General features: G+C 49.1%; 1 protein-coding gene across 3 annotated transcripts in view; it reads right to left on the bottom strand.

The window, feature by feature from the left end:
- The window catches only part of LOC116953469 (uncharacterized), a 72726-nt gene that overhangs the window by 19083 nt on the left and 36804 nt on the right, over positions 1–16839 (bottom strand). For 2 of the 3 annotated variants that reach the window (XM_032973696.2, XM_032973693.2), the window contains exon 6: positions 9042–15791. In XM_032973696.2, coding sequence (XP_032829587.2) covers positions 9042–15791 — 6750 coding nt within the window. The remainder of the gene's footprint in view (positions 1–9041; positions 15792–16839) is intronic. The other variant, XM_032973695.2, reaches the window with a different exon arrangement.

The raw sequence follows: 16839 nt of genomic DNA, 5'->3' as shown, positions 1-16839 counted from the left end.
ATAAAAACACACACAAAGAAACCGGGGGACTTGGTGGTGTTGTGGCTGGGTGGCCGAGTTGTCAACTGAGCCGGTGTTCATGGGGGTTATAGGTTGAATTATTGTGGACATTGCCAAGGCGATCCATCTGCAGTGCAGCGGACAATGAAAGGCCCCCATGATGTAATTCGCAAGAGCAGACTGCTCCATGGGAAATCCCAGACTGTGAAAATTAGTTCCAATTAGTGTGTGGCAGTTAGTGCCTATCGCCGGATATGTTGACTACCTCGCCTGGTATACAGGAGGTCGTGGGTTCGATCCCGACCTTGACGATACCTGCTGTATATTTGGAGTTTGCATGTCTCTCTCTCCCCATAGTCGCGTGGATTTTTCTCCGGGCCCTCTGGTTTTTCCCTCCACATTTAGAGCATTCGGCTGCGATAAATTTCCGCACGACGATAAGCCCCTTCGTTTGGGCTGTCACTTGTGATGGCCAGGTCACTTCTGAAAAAAAGAGCTATGGTGGGCCTTACCTGCTAAAATAAAAATAGAAAACACACGCGCACACAGTGACCGCATTAAAAAGAAACATCACCCCCCCCACCCAACTATGCCTTTATAATACAAGGGAAGAAGTGCATGTATTTTGAACACCAACAGGTATTATCTTGGAAGCAGCAACAATAATTGCAGAATAATGCCGGCTGATGTCATTTGTTTAACGGCGCAATGGTCCACTGATCCCTCTTTCGCAAGGGGCAATGTGAGGAGTGAAGTTCCGTTGTTGAGATGCAGCAGTGTTACTATTATTACTTCACTATTTAATTGCAGGCCATTTGGGAATGTAAAAATGTGGACTCTTGCACCAGCAAATCAGAAGACAGGGGAATCACTGCCTTCGAGATAAAAACGCCTTCCGGAGCATTATCGAAGATTCTCATTAAAAGCGTGCAACAAAGAAGGAAGTTCTGCAGAGAGTAGGCAGACACTCAAGGCTACTATGTCAGGTCACGTGCAGGTAGCCGCAGCGCTTCGGACGGACGACCAGGACGAATGGTGACTGGCTGCAACGGACGGGGTGATGGAGGGAACACTGGTTAGTGCTAGGGGAAGACCATGATCTGATGGACATCAACCACTGGACGGAGGTCGTCTCAGCTGAATGACGCAGCGATGGATAGATAGAGACACCGCACAGAGACATAGGTGAAGGATACGGTCAGGCCCCAACATCGCTTTGGGCCAAGAGATGATAAGAATAAGATACCGCAATGCCCTCCACTGTACACATCCCGCGTAAATACACAGAAGGCACGATTTGCTGTTATAAACACTTAACAGCACACACACACACAGACACGGGGTGATTAAAGCAAGCGCTGTGTGAGATTTTGTCGGGATGCAAAGTAGCTAGAGACGGACGTAACATTGCAATAATATTTCACTTGCTAATTTAGCGGCAGGGGTACAAGTGGCTCTTTTAAGATGGATATTATGTTTTTTTTTTCTTTCTCGGCAGAGACTTGTGCGTTGCGTAAAGCGAGGGCTTTGAACGGTGCCGGTCCCTGGGTGGCCGAGTGTCACAAAGAAGAACGTTTATCCCTTCGCCTGCCGCAATGCCACGTGGCTCTCCTGACACAACAAACACGTGCTTAATTCAGACGTTTTCCATGAAAAAAAACAACCCACCCGTAAAAAAAAAAACGTAACGGAACAGCTAGCAGAAATGAGCATCGGCCAGGAAAATCAAGACAGTGTAACATTTAGTAGGTGAGCGATGGAATTATTTTTGGCTGGCTTTTCCACGGCAAAGCCTGCCCAGAGATTGTTGCAAAGCCATAGTGGGCGCATTAATGCCACTTCTGGTTGGAGGAGGGGGGGGGCAATGGAAGGCGGCTTTAGCCGGGTGCTGCAGCGTCATCAAACAAAGTTGCTACCGGCACACAGAGCCGCTCTGTAGCCTAATAAAATAAACTATTTTTTTTTAAAACAAAATACATTTTTTTCCCACTTCTGCTATTTTCTCCCAAATTTTTACACCCGATTGTGCTACAGGCGTCGCGTCACAAGATAAAGAACCCAATGGGAACTCTCGCAGAGCAGTGCAGCCCACGGATATCACAAAGCTGCCTCTGAGATCCACTCAGGTGACCTCTGGTCCACATACAGTAGAGGGCAACACGAATAAAACAAACCGTAAATGTATTAACCGGCAAAAAATAATAACATTCGGATGAGAAAATGTGGTTTGCAATGGAATCAGAGTGGGTGATCAATATAACGTGTTGAGACTTATTTTGGGACCTCTTTTTGCTGTGCCTTCAAACTGCTGAAATTAAGGAAGGAGTCTTATTTGTTATTTCTCTGCAGAGTTATCGAATCAAATTAAATGCTACCATCTCGGCACTGCCTTGATGCACTTCAAAAGGCACTTTGTCAACAACAATATTTGGGTTACTTTGCACACACACAGACATCTGCCGTGAAAGCTGCCACTTTTCTACAACAAATAGAGCGACGAAATAAAATACTGCTTCCTTTCCAAATTTCTCTCTCCACATTGTAACAAAACTACCTTTTACGCAACTTATCGGCCGCACGGCTTTCGAGGAGTGCGTCTTATCAGCGGCAAAGGTTATCATGTCTCCTCACCGTATATGTCTGCCCCATGTCATATTTTACATTTACATGTTTTCTCTTGTGATTAACGTTCTCTGCAAGGACACTTAATCATTAATGTGTCCACAGACAGTCGTATTGTTTGCGTTCACGAGCCACTTGCCCGAGGTAACAACGTGATAATGTGAAGTTTGTTAAACGGCGGTGGTGGTGGTTTGGGGAGGCCTTTGTCCAGCAGTGGAGTGACTTTGGCTGATGATAATAATGATGATAAATGCAGTGAATGAAGTAACCTGGCTGACTGAAAGTCAGGTGTAACAAATATCTCTGAACGAATTGCGAATGGATATCATGGGTCTCAATGCTGGGTTCCTCCACAACCATTACGATGGTTCTCAAGTGTACCGAGTCAAGAGACAATAGAGCAAGAGACAATAGAGCAAGAGACAATAGAGCAAGAGACAATAGAGCAAGAGACAATAGAGCAAGAGACAATAGAGCAAGAGACAATAGAGCAAGAGACAATAGAGCAAGAGACAATAGAGCAAGAGACAATAGAGCAAGAGACAATAGAGCAAGAGACAATAGAGCAAGAGACAATAGAGCAAGAGACAATAGAGCAAGAGACAATAGAGCAAGAGACAACAGAGCAAGAGACAATAGAGCAAGAGGCAATAGAGCAAGAGGCAATAGAGCAAGAGACAATAGAGCAAGTGACAATAGCGTGTTCGGTCAATAGGTGGGTATCGAGCGAACAGTTGCACAGTCGAGGGGCTGTGTAGGACGGACCCCCCTTGATGGACGTTGGTCATAAGTCTGCGACGTCAATTCGCGGTTGCTCTGCCATGCAAAGGGCGGTATTTGCTGTCATTTACCAAGTGAAAATTTTAGTTTTGTGCTCAAATAAGTGGTTTTATTTGATTACAAAGGCTTGGAAAATGTATGACAAAAGGTCCAAACTTACACCTTTAAAAAAAAATCCACTCAAAACCAGGCCCGAAAGGGTACACCTCCTGAATGTCTGAGATGTGCTCTGAGTACAAAATGAAAAATCAGCAAAGAAATAAACAAGATCAGCGTCCTCCAATGGCAGCTCTGATCTGTCACAATACCACGTGTTCTCCATTTAAGAAAAAAAATTGGGAAAATTTGGAGCACATCTGTGGGGAGTATGGCAGAATGTTTCAAATCTCCTGTGATTAATACTTAAAATGCATACAACGCTGCATTATGCTAAGAAAAAGGTTTGTCTTGGCATTGACGTAATACAACGATCCCAATATTTGCAATTCCTCTCCCATGGCTCCATATGGTCGTCAGACCGATCGTGTGAATAGATGCATGCCACGAGACCTTGAGAAGCCATCAACATCCTAGACAAAACACGCCCTTGCAAAAACACACAGCCATCGAAATTATTCTCAGAAAGGCCACGTATTGAGAAATGGGCGAACGTAGTTGCCAAAGTTGATATCCTACCGAGTAGTTAAATATGACATTCCCCCCCCCCCCCACTCAAAATACAACTTGGAATTCTGGAAGACAGGTGGCGAGTAAAAATATACTCTCTGACACGTGTCGGCAAGGTTCGGTTCGGCAGGAAACAATAACACGCTTCATGAATGGATCCCTTCTTGAGATTTCACGTACGCATTTAATCCCAAAACGTTTATTTTGTAAAGCGTTCGCACGCGAGCGTAGATGGGACGCAGAAGTGTGCTGCTTTGGGTTCCGCGTCACGATCCCGGGAAGCTGGGTTACGACTCCTGGACGCGGCCCGCCACCAGTAGCAAGGGCTAAATGCACGTGGCGTGGATCTCCCTGAGGATGACTCAGCCTAAAGTGACTTCCCGCAGCGGTAATGTGTCAGCATCAATCAGCAATAGGGAGACAAAAGTCGTCTGACACGATGCTGACCACAACATCCACCCTTTCGCGCGATGCTGGTGTCATAGGTGATCGCCAACAGCACTTGGCCCGGTATCTTTCGAGCATCAATAAAGTGAATGCTGCCCGTGGAAAGTCAATTGCGCTAGTCTGATTTCTACAGCCCCTGCCATAGAAATGTGGAATTTTGGGCTCAAGGCCACCAAGAGAGGATTGGCACCAGCTGATGGTTATTTGAGCAAGGAAGAGTGTTTAATTTGACAGCACTTTATCCGATAGCCTCAGGCTCTCAGTGGGAGATCTGTGTGTGTCTTTGTGCTCGCGTAAGTGTGCGCGCACGCGCGTGCCTACACGCACGCGCCTCCAGCTTGCACCACCGCACACGCGCGACAAGCCACGTCTGTTCGCCTGGAGGGCACAGATCGCGAGCGCCGATGCCAACGCCAGCCGGGCAAACGTGGCCCACCGCAGATTTTTTTTAAACATAATTCCCTCTGTTGAAACGGGCCGATTATGAGCGCCGGTAGAGAGACGCAACAGCTCTGCTGGTGGGTACGCACGCACTCTGGGCGGCTTGCAGAAGGGCGGCCTTTTTCTCCAGTTTCAAATAAAAAAAATAAAGAGCCCGTGACACTGGCAGCATTGGGGAGCTGGTGCGAGCGAAGGGGCCAGGGTGGGATGGGGACTTAGTGTGCGTGGAAAATCACCGAACCCAGTGAGCCCCGCGTGAAAGGGATTTTTTGTTCGCAGGCGTTGGCACACAGTCACCTTACAAGGTGACACTCCACCGCAAAACAGCAAATAAAATCACGTGGAAAGCGAAACGTGTTCGTGTCTGGCTTGAACGCGGGGCAGGCCAGAGCACTTTCACCTTGGCGCTGCAACGTCCTGTAATACCTCCCCTCCCGCTGGGCCCTCTCTGGCTTGCCAACAAATCTCCACCCTACAATCACCAACGGTTTGAATGGCTGGGCTGATACACAATCATAGGGCACAACGCCATGGGACATTGTACCTCTGAAGAGGAGTACGTCATTTGTGGGTTTTTTTGTTTTTTGTTCAATTCATGGAGCACTTGTTTATTTTACGAAAATGTAATTAAATGTAATTGGCAATCGCGGTGGCGAGATGTTAACTTCCTCGCCTGGTATGCACGAGTGCGTGCGTTCGATTCGCGGCCCTGACACCTGTATATTTGGAGTTTGCGTGTTCTTCCCGTGGTCGCGTGGATTTTTGTCCGGGTCCTTCGGTGTTTCCCTCCACATTCAGAAACTTGCGCTCCGAGTATTTGTTTGCTATGAATGTCCACACGATAAGCCACTTCGTTGAGCCATAATTTGTGATAGCCAGGTCGCTTCTGAATAAATAGCTACAGTATATAGCTCAGTGGGCCTTACCTGCTAAAATAAAAGTTTAAAGTTATTTTTTTTTAATCTGCTCAGCCGTCGGCGTGCTCATTCGTGAGTCGGTTTGGAATGAGTCCCCAGTTCTCTAACTTCAACCGCGATGCCGCGTTCATTCATTCAGACGGGGGGGTGGGGGGCGGTGTGGGCGCTGCCACCACAGTGCGTGGTGTGCTACAAGCGGGACTGCAATGGGCTTGCTTGTGAGTGTTACTTGCATAAGTGGGACCATTGTGCGCCGGGGCCATAACCCAAAGCCCGCATTTGACAATCGTCCCCTCTAAAGTGACTTCCTGCTCAACGACTATTGAGGGCATTGGCTCTCTCATCTCCTGTTTACAGCTCTGAGCCAGGGGCGGAGATCCCCCGCATTTCCGCGGTGGGGGCGAGTCTATATCCGCAGGACAATTCACCGCAAAGTGGTACCCATTTTAGTGACCTTCGGAGATAAATGATGGCCCGAGTCAGCCAGGCCCGCCCCCCCCCGACCAGGACTTGAACTCGTGGCCTAAGAATTGACGAGCATCTCGCTCGCTCTGAGCTCACAAAACCCCCTTTATTTGCAGAAGAGATAATCCTCGTCTCTCTCACCTGAGCAAATAAAGGCCGGCTGGAGCGGAACTAAAACGTGCAGCTGAGCGTTCGCCTCACAAACGAAGTCCTTTCTCATCCATTTCAGCCGCGCTCAATGGGAACTGTCATACGTGACGCAATACCGTGTCAAGGTGTGATAGTCAAATGTTGGTTTATAAATGTGTGCAGGATACTTTAATCCCCCTTTCCCTAGCACGTGCGATGTGTGTTTAAGAAAGAAAATCGACTGCTGTCTGCATCGAAGATCAACGTAACGCGACTTTTGAACGACTTGTTCGTCTACAGTGTGACCCAGCCAAAGCCACCCACGTAATCTTGTGGAGTTCACTGGACCGGGATACATTGGTGAGGGCGGACCGGTAATTTATCTGCCACGAAGAATGAATGAATGCATTTCGAGTCTGGACAAAAAAAGATAAAGATTCCCCCGTGTAGCTTTAACAGACTGTAGGGGCAAGTGCTGTTAGCGAGCACCTATGAAGGTCGGAACGGTACACGAGGGGGTGGGTGGCCAGCACCACGCCCGACCGCCTTTGTCTCCCCAGTGGCAATGTTTTTTTTATCCACCGCACCAGGTACTCATTTGAGGCTGAGTCGACCTAGGGGAGGCCCAGGACCGGTTCAGATAATCGTCACTGGGTGTTGGCCGTGAATGAGAATCGAACCCAGGTCGCCAGGTTCATAGCGCAGCGCGCTAACCGCTGCACCACCGCTCCCCACACACACACACGAAGTAAGCTCTTTTTTGCCGTCGCACGAACACGACCGAAGGAACGTGCTGTTCGTGAGCACCTATTAAGGTGTGCACGGCCCACAAAAATAACGGGGAGGCTAGTTCCTGTAAGGGGCCGTCCATAAATGAGGTCACGCGATTTTTTTACGATTTTTGACGACCCCCCCCCCCCAATCGTCACACGGCGTCACAAAAATTCAGCCCCCCCCCTCAAATATGACGTCACAAAGCTCTGTCCCCCCCACCCCCCCAAATAAAAGATGCTTCAAATCGCTTTAAGCTATTGTCATTGTAGTGCGTATTTAATGTGCCGCTGCACTGTGATGTTGTAGGAAAAAACATTTATTAAAAAGTCTGTTTAATTAAGTAGAACGTGTTGTCTATATTTATTTAAAGTTGCGCATTTTGACGTGACGTCACATTGCTCAACCTCCTCCCCTCCACTCGTCACACATCGTAACAAATGTCTGACCCCCCCCCCAGGTGCGTGACGTCATTTATGGACGTCCCCTAATCCAGACACACGCACCTGTGAACCAGCCCCCCAAGTCGACCTGGGGGAGGCTCAGGACCGGTTCAAATCATCGTCACCGGTGTTGGCCGTGAGCGGGAGACGAACTCGGGCCACAGGGTTCGTAGCAGGGCGCGCTAGCCGCTCCACAGACACAACAACAACAACCGCCATTCGCCACTAAATGGCGGTGACGTCACAACGCTTACCACGACGCTTGTGCCAGGCTACAAAGACAAAGATCCCTCCGTATAGCCTGTAACAGACTGTAGGGGCAAGTGCTGTTAGCGAGCACCTATGAAGGCCGGCACGGCACACGAGGTTTGTGAGTGGCCAACACCGCGCCCGGCCGCCTTTGTCTCCCTAGTGACGGTGTTTACACATCGCACCGGGTACTCATTTGTGGCTGAGTCGACCTCGGGGAGGCCCGGGACCGGTTCAGATAATTGTCACTGGGCGTTGGCCGTGATCGGGAATCGAACCCGGGTCGCCAGGTTCGTAGCGCAGCGTAGTGCGCTAACCGCTCCCCACAGCAGCAAGTTCAATTGAGGCAAGAGCCGCTCGCTCCTTGATTTCTTACATTGCCAGCACCGGGTGAAGCAAATGGGGCTGCAGTCGAACATTTCACGAGTACGGGGTTTTGTTGACGTGAACTCGAATGACCGCAATGCGCTTTCGGGAGGCACAGGGAGCTTGCAGCAAACTGGGCTCGTGGCGGGTCGCACTTGCGAGAGACGAGCACAAAGATCCCCGGTGCAGCCTTGAGCCACACCGCTGGGCCAAGTGCTGTTAGCAACGCAGCCCACGCAGGCTGGCACGGCTAACAAGTGTGGCTAGCAGAGCACACGCGGCCGCCTTTGTCTAGCCCAGGCGCTGATTATTTACACGCCCTAGCAGGTATTCATTGAAAGACGGGTTGACCTTGAGGAGGACCCAGGACCGACTCAGGTATTCGTCACCGATGTTGGCTGTGAGCGAGATTCGGGCTCAGGCCATCGGGTTCGCAGCAAAGTGCCCGAACCAATGAGCCATCGCCTCCCTGCTGGGCGTTTTGTACAAGGATTAACTTACCACAAATATCTCCTTCACAATGTGACATCCGGGGGACGGGGAAGCCTCAATTATTTCATCATAATCAATGTCTTCAGCGCAAACTGATGAATACTATTCTCCACTGCGCTGAGTCCACGGGTTGTGCGCTTATGAGTTTAATAATAAAATAGTTAAATGAACGTGTCGCTATTATTTAGGCTGCGAGAAACAAACGTGCAAGAAAAATGAAATCGCCGTTGTGTGGTTGGAAAGTAACGCTCACCAATTTCAATGCCGCTTTGCTCGGGCACCGTGAAGTCAGTGGGCAGCTGCGAGCCAGGACCCGACTTGAGCAGGAAGTCCCCGGAGAGGTCGCCCTCGCCGCCTGGCGTTCGCCCCTCGCCAACGCCACTCTCCCCGCCCTCTCCCAGCACCACGGTCGCCTCTGGCGCCTCCTCCGTTGCGCCAACGACTCCCCCCGGTTCAGCAACGCCCGACCCCACGCCCACTTCCGGTTCGAGGACGGCCGTCGAGCCCTGCTCCGTTGGGAACGCCTCCACGCCGCTCTCCTGGCTCGGCACCGACTCCAAGATTTCCTCAGCAGCCGACAAATCTTGCTCCGGAGCCCCGGATTCGCCGGGCACGCCGAGCTCCTCGTACGACTCCGGGACTTCGACGGTGATGGATACGGTTTCGTGTTCCGATTCCTCGGACTCGGGGAGTCCGGATTGTTCGGGGGCGAGGGAGCTACCGGGCTCCGCCGCGCTGCCATCGTACGGGATGACGTCGAGGTGGCCGACGCTCGGGGTGTCTGTGGGCAGCGGGGTAACCTCCGGGTGTAGGGCGGCCGTGTCAATGGACGTCGAGGGAAAGCCTCCTGCCTCTTTGGCGTTCCCGCTCCTTGGCATGAGCTGCTCTTGGGAAATGTCAGCCGAATGGTCGGCCTCGCCTGCGACCGGCAGCTCGGGAACATCGACGGCGCTTTGTGATGTCTCGACTTCCCCTCGTACAATTTGCGACTCGTCCGTCTCGAGAAGGTGAGGTTCGCCGCTCGAGATTATGACCTGGGATGAACCGGCGTCTTCGGCATGGACAATCTGCGACGTGTCGGTCTCCTCGTGAGTCGTAATAGGGGCTTCAAAGCCACTCTGAGAGGCGTGAGAGTCTTCTTCTGCAGTCACTCGATGTTCGCCGCTCGTTACAATATGAGAAGAACTGGACTCCTTTTCAGCAGTTTGGGATTCATCGATTGCAACGTGAGGAATTATGAGCAAATCAGTGTCTTCATGCTTTTCAGAAGGAACACCAAACCCACTGTCTGTAACGTGAGATTCTTCTCCACTCGTCACTACAGTTTCACCTTCAGCCATGTGAGACTCATCTACTCCACCGTGATGGACCTGGGGTGTTAGAGTGTCTTCATTAATGTCAGATGGGGCACCAACTTCGCTTTCAACTATGAGAGATTCATCTACATCACTGTGAGGGACTTGCGGTGCTAGACTGTCTTCATGAATGTCAGAAGGGACACCAAACCCACTCTCTGTAATGTGAGAATCTTCTCCACTTGCTATGGCAACGTGAGATGTTCCCGCCTCTCCTTTAACGATGTGAGATTCATCTACCGTACCGTGAGGAGCTTGGGGCCCGAGAGTGTCTTCATGAATTTCAGAAGAAGCACCATTGCCGCTCTCTGTAATGTGAGATTCCTCTCCACTTGCTAATGTAATGTGAGATGTGTCAACTTCTTCAGAAAGGTGAGATTCATCTACTCCACTGTGAGGGGCTTGGGGTGCTAGACTGTCTTCATGAATGTCAGAAGGAACACCAAACCCACTGCCTGTAAACTGAGAATCTTCTCCACTTGCTATGGCAACGTGAGATGTTCCCGTCTCTCCTTTAACGATGTGAGATTCATCTACTGTACCGTGAGGAGCTTGGGGCCCGAGAGTGTCTTCATGAATTTCAGAAGACGCACCAATGCCGCTCTCGGTAATGTGAGATTCCTCTCCACTTGTTGATGTAATGTGAGATGTGTCAACTTCTTCAGAAAGGTGAGATTCATCTACTCCACTGTGGGGGGCTTGGGGTGCTAGACTGTCTTCATGAATGTCAGAAGAAACACCAATGTCGCTGTCTGTAATGTGAGATTCCTCTCCACTTGCTAATGGAATGTGAGATGTGTCAACTTCTTCAGAAATGTGAGAATCATCTACTCCACTTTGAGGGACTTGGGGTGCTAGACTGTCTTCATGAATGTCAGAAGGGACACCAAACCCACTGCCTGTAATGTGAGAATCTTCTCCACTTGCTATGGCAACGTGAGATGTTCCCGCCTCTCCTTTAACGATGTGAGATTCATCTACCGTACCGTGAGGAGCTTGGGGCCGGAGATTGTCTTCATGAATGTCAGAAGGAACACCAACACCACTTTCAACGATGGGAGATTCATCTACATCACTGTGAGGGACTTGGGGTGCTAGACTGTCTTCATGAATGTCAGAAGGAACACCAACTCCGCTTTCAACGATGAGAGATTCATCTACATCACTGTGAGGGACTTGGGGTGCTAGACTGTCTTCATGAATGTCAGAAGGAACACCAACTCCACTTTCAACGATGAGCGATTCATCTACATCACTGTGAGGGACTTGGGGTGCTAGACTGTCTTCATGAATGTCAGAAGGAACACCAACTCCACTTTCAACGATGAGAGATTCATCTACATCACTGTGAGGGACTTTTGGTGCTAGACTGTCTTCATGAATGTCAGAAGGAACACCAACTCCACTTTCAACGATGGGAGATTCATCTACATCACTGTGAGGAACTTGGGGTGCTAGACTGTCTTCATGAATGTCAGAAGGAACACCAACTCCACTTTCAACGATGAGAGATTCATCTACATCACTGTGAGGGACTTGGGGTGCTAGACTGTCTTCATGAATGTCAGAAGGAACACCAACTCCACTTTCAACGATGAGAGATTCATCTACATCACTGTGAGGGACTTGTGGTGCTAGACTGTCTTCATGAATGTCAGAAGGAACACCAACTCCACTTTCAACGATGGGAGATTCATCTACATCACTGTGAGGGACTTGGGGTGCTAGACTGTCTTCATGAATGTCAGAAGGAACACCAAACCCACTGTCTGTAAACTGAGAATCTTCTCCACTTGCTATGGCGATTTGAGATGTTCCCGTATCTCCTTTAACGATGTGAGATTCATCTACCGTACCGTGAGGGGCTTGGGGCCCGAGAGTGTCTTCATGAATGTCAGAAGGAACACCAATGCCGCTTTCAGTAATGTGAGATTCCTCTCCACTTGCTACTATAGTATCGCCGTCAACGATGGGAGATGCATCTACATCACTGTGAGGGACTTGCGGTGCTAGACTGTCTTCATGAATGTCAGATGGAACAGCAATCCCACTGTCTGTAATCTGAGATTCCTCTCCACTTGTAAATGTAATGTGAGATGTGTCGACTTCTTCGGAAACTTGAGATTCATCGACTCCACTGTGAGGGACAACGAATTCCCCTTCTACTCCATGAGAAACATCATCTCCACTTTCAACGATCTGAGATTCCTCTCCGGTTGCAAGAGCAATGTGAGACGTGTCGAGTTCTTCAGAAGCTTGAGATTCATCGACTCCACTTTGAGGGACAACGAATTCCCCTTCTGCTCCATGAGAAACATCATCTCCACTTTCAATGACGTGAGATTCCTCTCCAGTTGCAAGAGCAATATGAGATGTGCCGACTTCGTCAGAAGCTTGAGATTCATCGACTCCACTGTGATGGACACCAAATTCATCTTCTACAGCATGGGAAACATCTACTCCACTTTCAATGATGTGAGATTCCTCGCCGCTCGCAGCAGGCACATGAGATGTTTTAACATCGCCTTCAGCAGTTTGAGACTCTTCAAACTCACTTTGAAGGATGTGGGAAATGTCGGAGTTTTCATGAATTTCATGAGGTATGCCAGTGCCACTCTGTGATTCTTCTCTACTCACAATAGTAGTTTGAGATGCTTCAGTGTCTTCTCCAGCAATCTGAGAACCATCAACCTCACCATGAGGGACCTGTGGCACATCGACTTCTTCGTGAAGTTCATGAGGAGTACCAGTTCCACTCTGTGAAATTTCTGATTCTTCTCCACTCGCGACAGCATCGTGAGATGTTTCCATCTTTTCTTCAGTAACGTGAGCTTCATCTGTTTCACCATCACCCACCTGGGACACTTGGTCGTCTCCGTGTGTCCCATGAAGCCCCTCTGTCCCACTGTGTAATACGGGCGATTCTTCTCCGCTCACGGAGATGATGGAAGATGTATCAATTTCACCTTTAGCAGCATGAGACCCTTCGATGGCACTCTCGGAACCCTGGGACGCTGGAACGTCTTCGTGAATGTCAAGAAGAACATCAGCCCCGCTTTGAACAGTATGAGAATCCTCTTCTCCACTCACAATGGCAGTGTGAGATGTGTCGGGCTGTCCCTCCAAAAGGGGAAATGTGTCAAGTCCGCTGGGAGACACTGGAGATAAATCTGTTTCTTCATGGATTTCATAGGAAACATCGGTCCCACTCTCTGCAACGTGAGATTCATCTCCGCTTGAAGGAACAATGTGAGATATTTCAGTCTCTCCGCCATCGATGTGAGAATCACCAATCCCACTGTGAGGCACTTGGGGCACGTGAGTGTCTTCGTGTATCCCGTGAGGAGTTTCGGCCCCACTGTGCAGTATGACAGATTCCTCCCCACTCTCCGAGGAAATATGTGATGCATCAGTCTCTCCTTCAACAGTTTGGGAATCTTCAATCACAGTCTCGGGGACTTGGGACAAATCAATGTCTTCATGAATTTCAGCAGTAGTTCCAGTTTCACTCTGCACAATGTGAGCTTCTTCTCCACTTGTAAAAGCATTGTCAGGTGTTTCAGTGTCTCCTTCAGTCATGTGAGATTCATCTGTTTCAATTTGAGGGACGTGGAACAAATCCGTTTCTTCATGAGTTTCTGAAGCAGTCCCACTTTGTGAAACGTGAGATCCTTCTCCACTTGAAGTAGAAATGTGAGATGTCTTGGTGTCTCCTTCAGCAATGTGAGATTCATCAGTTTCCCCATGAGGGACATTTGACTGATCAGTTTCTTCATGAATTTCCGAAAGAATGTCAGCCCCACTTTGTGAAAAGTGTGATTCTTCTCCGGAAATGTGAGATGTTTCAACATCTCCTTCAGTAATGTGAGATTCATCAGTTTCCCCATGAGGGACATTTGACTGATCAGTTTCTTCATGAATTTCCGAAAGAATGTCAGCCCCACTTTGTGAAAAGAGTGATTCTTCTCCGGAAATGTGAGATGTTTCAACATCTCCTTCAGTAATGTGAGATTCATCAATTTCCCCTTGAGGGACATTTGACTGATCAGTTTCTTCATGAATTTCTGAAAGAATGTCAGCCCCACTTTGTGAAAAGTGTGATTCTTCTCCGGAAATGTGAGATGTTTCAACATCTTCTTCAGTAATGTGAGATTCATCAGTTTCCCCATGAGGGACATTTGACTGATCAGTTTCTTCATGAATTTCCGAAAGAATGTCAGCCCCACTTTGTGAAAAGAGTGATTCTTCTCCGGAAATGTGAGATGTTTCAACATCTCCTTCAGTAATGTGAGATTCATCAGTTTCTCCATGAGGGACATTTGACTGATCAGTTTCTTCATGAATTTCCGAAAGAATGTCAGCCCCACTTTGTGAAAAGTGTGATTCTTCTCTGGAAATGTGAGATGTTTCAACATCTCCTTCAGTAATGTGAGATTCATCAGTTTCCCCATGAGGGACATTTGACTGATCAGTTTCTTCATGAATTTCCGAAAGAATGTCAGCCCCACTTTGTGAAAAGTGTGATTCTTCTCCAGAAATGTGAGATTTTTCAACATCTCCTTCAGTAATGTGAGATTCATCAGTTTCCCCATGAGGGACATTTGACTGATCAGTTTCTTCATGAATTTCCGAAAGAATGTCAGCCCCACTTTGTGAAAAGTGTGATTCTTCTCCAGAAATGTGAGATGTTTCAACATCTCCTTCAGTAATGTGAGATTCATCAACCACACTGTGAGGGACCTGGGCCGCATCAATTTCTCCCTCAATGTCAGCGGGAGCATCAGTGCCACTGCGTTCAACGTGAGACTCTTCTCCGCTCATGACAGCAAAGTGAGACCCTTCAGCCTCTCCTTCCGCAATTTGAGAGTCATCAATCTCGCTGTGAGGTACAGGGGACAAATTGGTGTCTTCGCGAACTTCATGAGCTCCTGCTTCTTCCCGGGCACGAGTCGAATCCGTTTGTCCATGCAAAACATGAGACGTCTCTCCGCCCGGTGCGTGAAACGTGCCCCGTTGTCCGTGGGCAGCCCCTGCTTTGGTCTCGGAATCTGCGGGGCGCGGCACCACAACGCCTTTGTGAGTCACGTGCTTCTCCGTCTCCACGTACACGAGGTGCGCACCGCGTGTGTCGCTCTGACGTCCCGGCGCAAATGTGTGCGCCCCACCTCTCCCTGCCGCCGTCGCTCCAGGCTGGAATACCCTCCTGTGTGGCGCAAACACCACTCGCTCCACCTTCATCACTTGCCCGTCCGACGGTCCATCCTGGGAGCTCTCCAGCTTCTCCTCCGCGTGGCCTGCCAAGGTGACATCTGCGCCAACCCCAAATACGTGTCGCTCAGAGGGGGCGCCGTGAACCTGTCGCGCTGTCGCGTTCTCCGCAGCCTCGCCGGGGCCCCAAGAACTTCTGCTGCCCTGCGGTTGTTGGACGCTGTGGAAGAACGGGATGCTGCCCGCCGTGGCGTCCGATGGGACGAACTGGCTGCGCTGCTCGGTGAGGTACTGCCGGTGCTGCTGGGGTTGGTAGGTCGCTGGATGGAGCTCCAAGCCAGAATCCCTGCCCGGAACGAACTCCAGCGACATCGTCATCTCCTCTCGCGGCAGCGCCGCGGCTGTGTCACCGAAGACGCTGCTGCCCTCGGCCTGGTGATCTGCACAAGAAAGATCGGCGGAGAGCGCGTCAGTGCTGTGGCCATAGTTTTGCATGTTCCTTCTTTAGATGAACAGTCTTAACGTGGTCTGTAAACAGTTACCCATTCGTAGATATGTAGTAACAGACGGCTGCTTCAAAATTTACCAAAAGAATATGCATAGTCTTGTTTAAAGTAAAATCATGAAAAGTTGCTGATGAATCTTGGCTTAAAGCTTTCGTGACTGCAGGAATTCATATTCTTTGTGTCTTTCGGTAAAGTCACGTAGATAGGTAAAACATTTTTTTACAAAAAAAAACTACGACGTTTCGATTGCAACACAAGCGGTCGTCATCAGGTGGAGAAAAAGGAGGGGTTAGCCTCTAAAGGTAAACTGTTTATAAAGGTTTAAAATGGGTGTAGCCCAAGTGTCAGCAGCATGGGTGGAGGAGCTTATGTTAATGTGAGGGATTGAAAATGGTGGGCCTCCGCATGTAGGGCGGAGAAGCTGTGTCTGCAGCAGTAGTTACATTGGGGAAATTAAGCGACATGTCTCGGACCGTGTTCGTGAGCATAATGCAGATCTAAAACACGGTAGGACCAATATCTCGGCTATGGCTGATCATTGTTTTAATGCGGTGGGCTCACACGAAATTGATTTCTCTAAGATGAAGGTACTTTGCAAACCCACTAGCTATCAACAAAAATTCGTTCATGAAGCCATCCATATATGCAGACACAATTTCAACCGAGAGGATGGGTACAAACTCAGCAATCACTGGAAGGATGTTATCAACCAGTTTAAGTCATAACTGGCTGTAATGTTTCCATTTTAGCACAGTTTTTCAACCCCTCACATTAACATAACCTTATCTGCTCTACATGCGGAGGCCCATCGTTTTAAATCCCTCACATTAACATAAGCTCCTCCGCCCAGGCTGCTGACACTTGGGCTATGCCCGGCTAACCCCTCTTTTTTCTCCACCTGATGATGACCGCTTGTGTTGCAATCGAAACGTCGTAGTTTTTTTAACCTATCTACGTGACTTTAACGAAAGACCCAAAGAAT

The sequence above is a fragment of the Petromyzon marinus genome, chromosome 52 (assembly GCF_048934315.1).
Source record: "Petromyzon marinus isolate PM22_M1 ecotype Great Lakes invasive population chromosome 52, UKy_Petmar_22M1.pri1.0, whole genome shotgun sequence".
Classification (NCBI taxonomy): Eukaryota; Metazoa; Chordata; class Hyperoartia; order Petromyzontiformes; family Petromyzontidae; genus Petromyzon; species Petromyzon marinus.
This window is presented reverse-complemented; position numbering and strand designations above follow the sequence as displayed.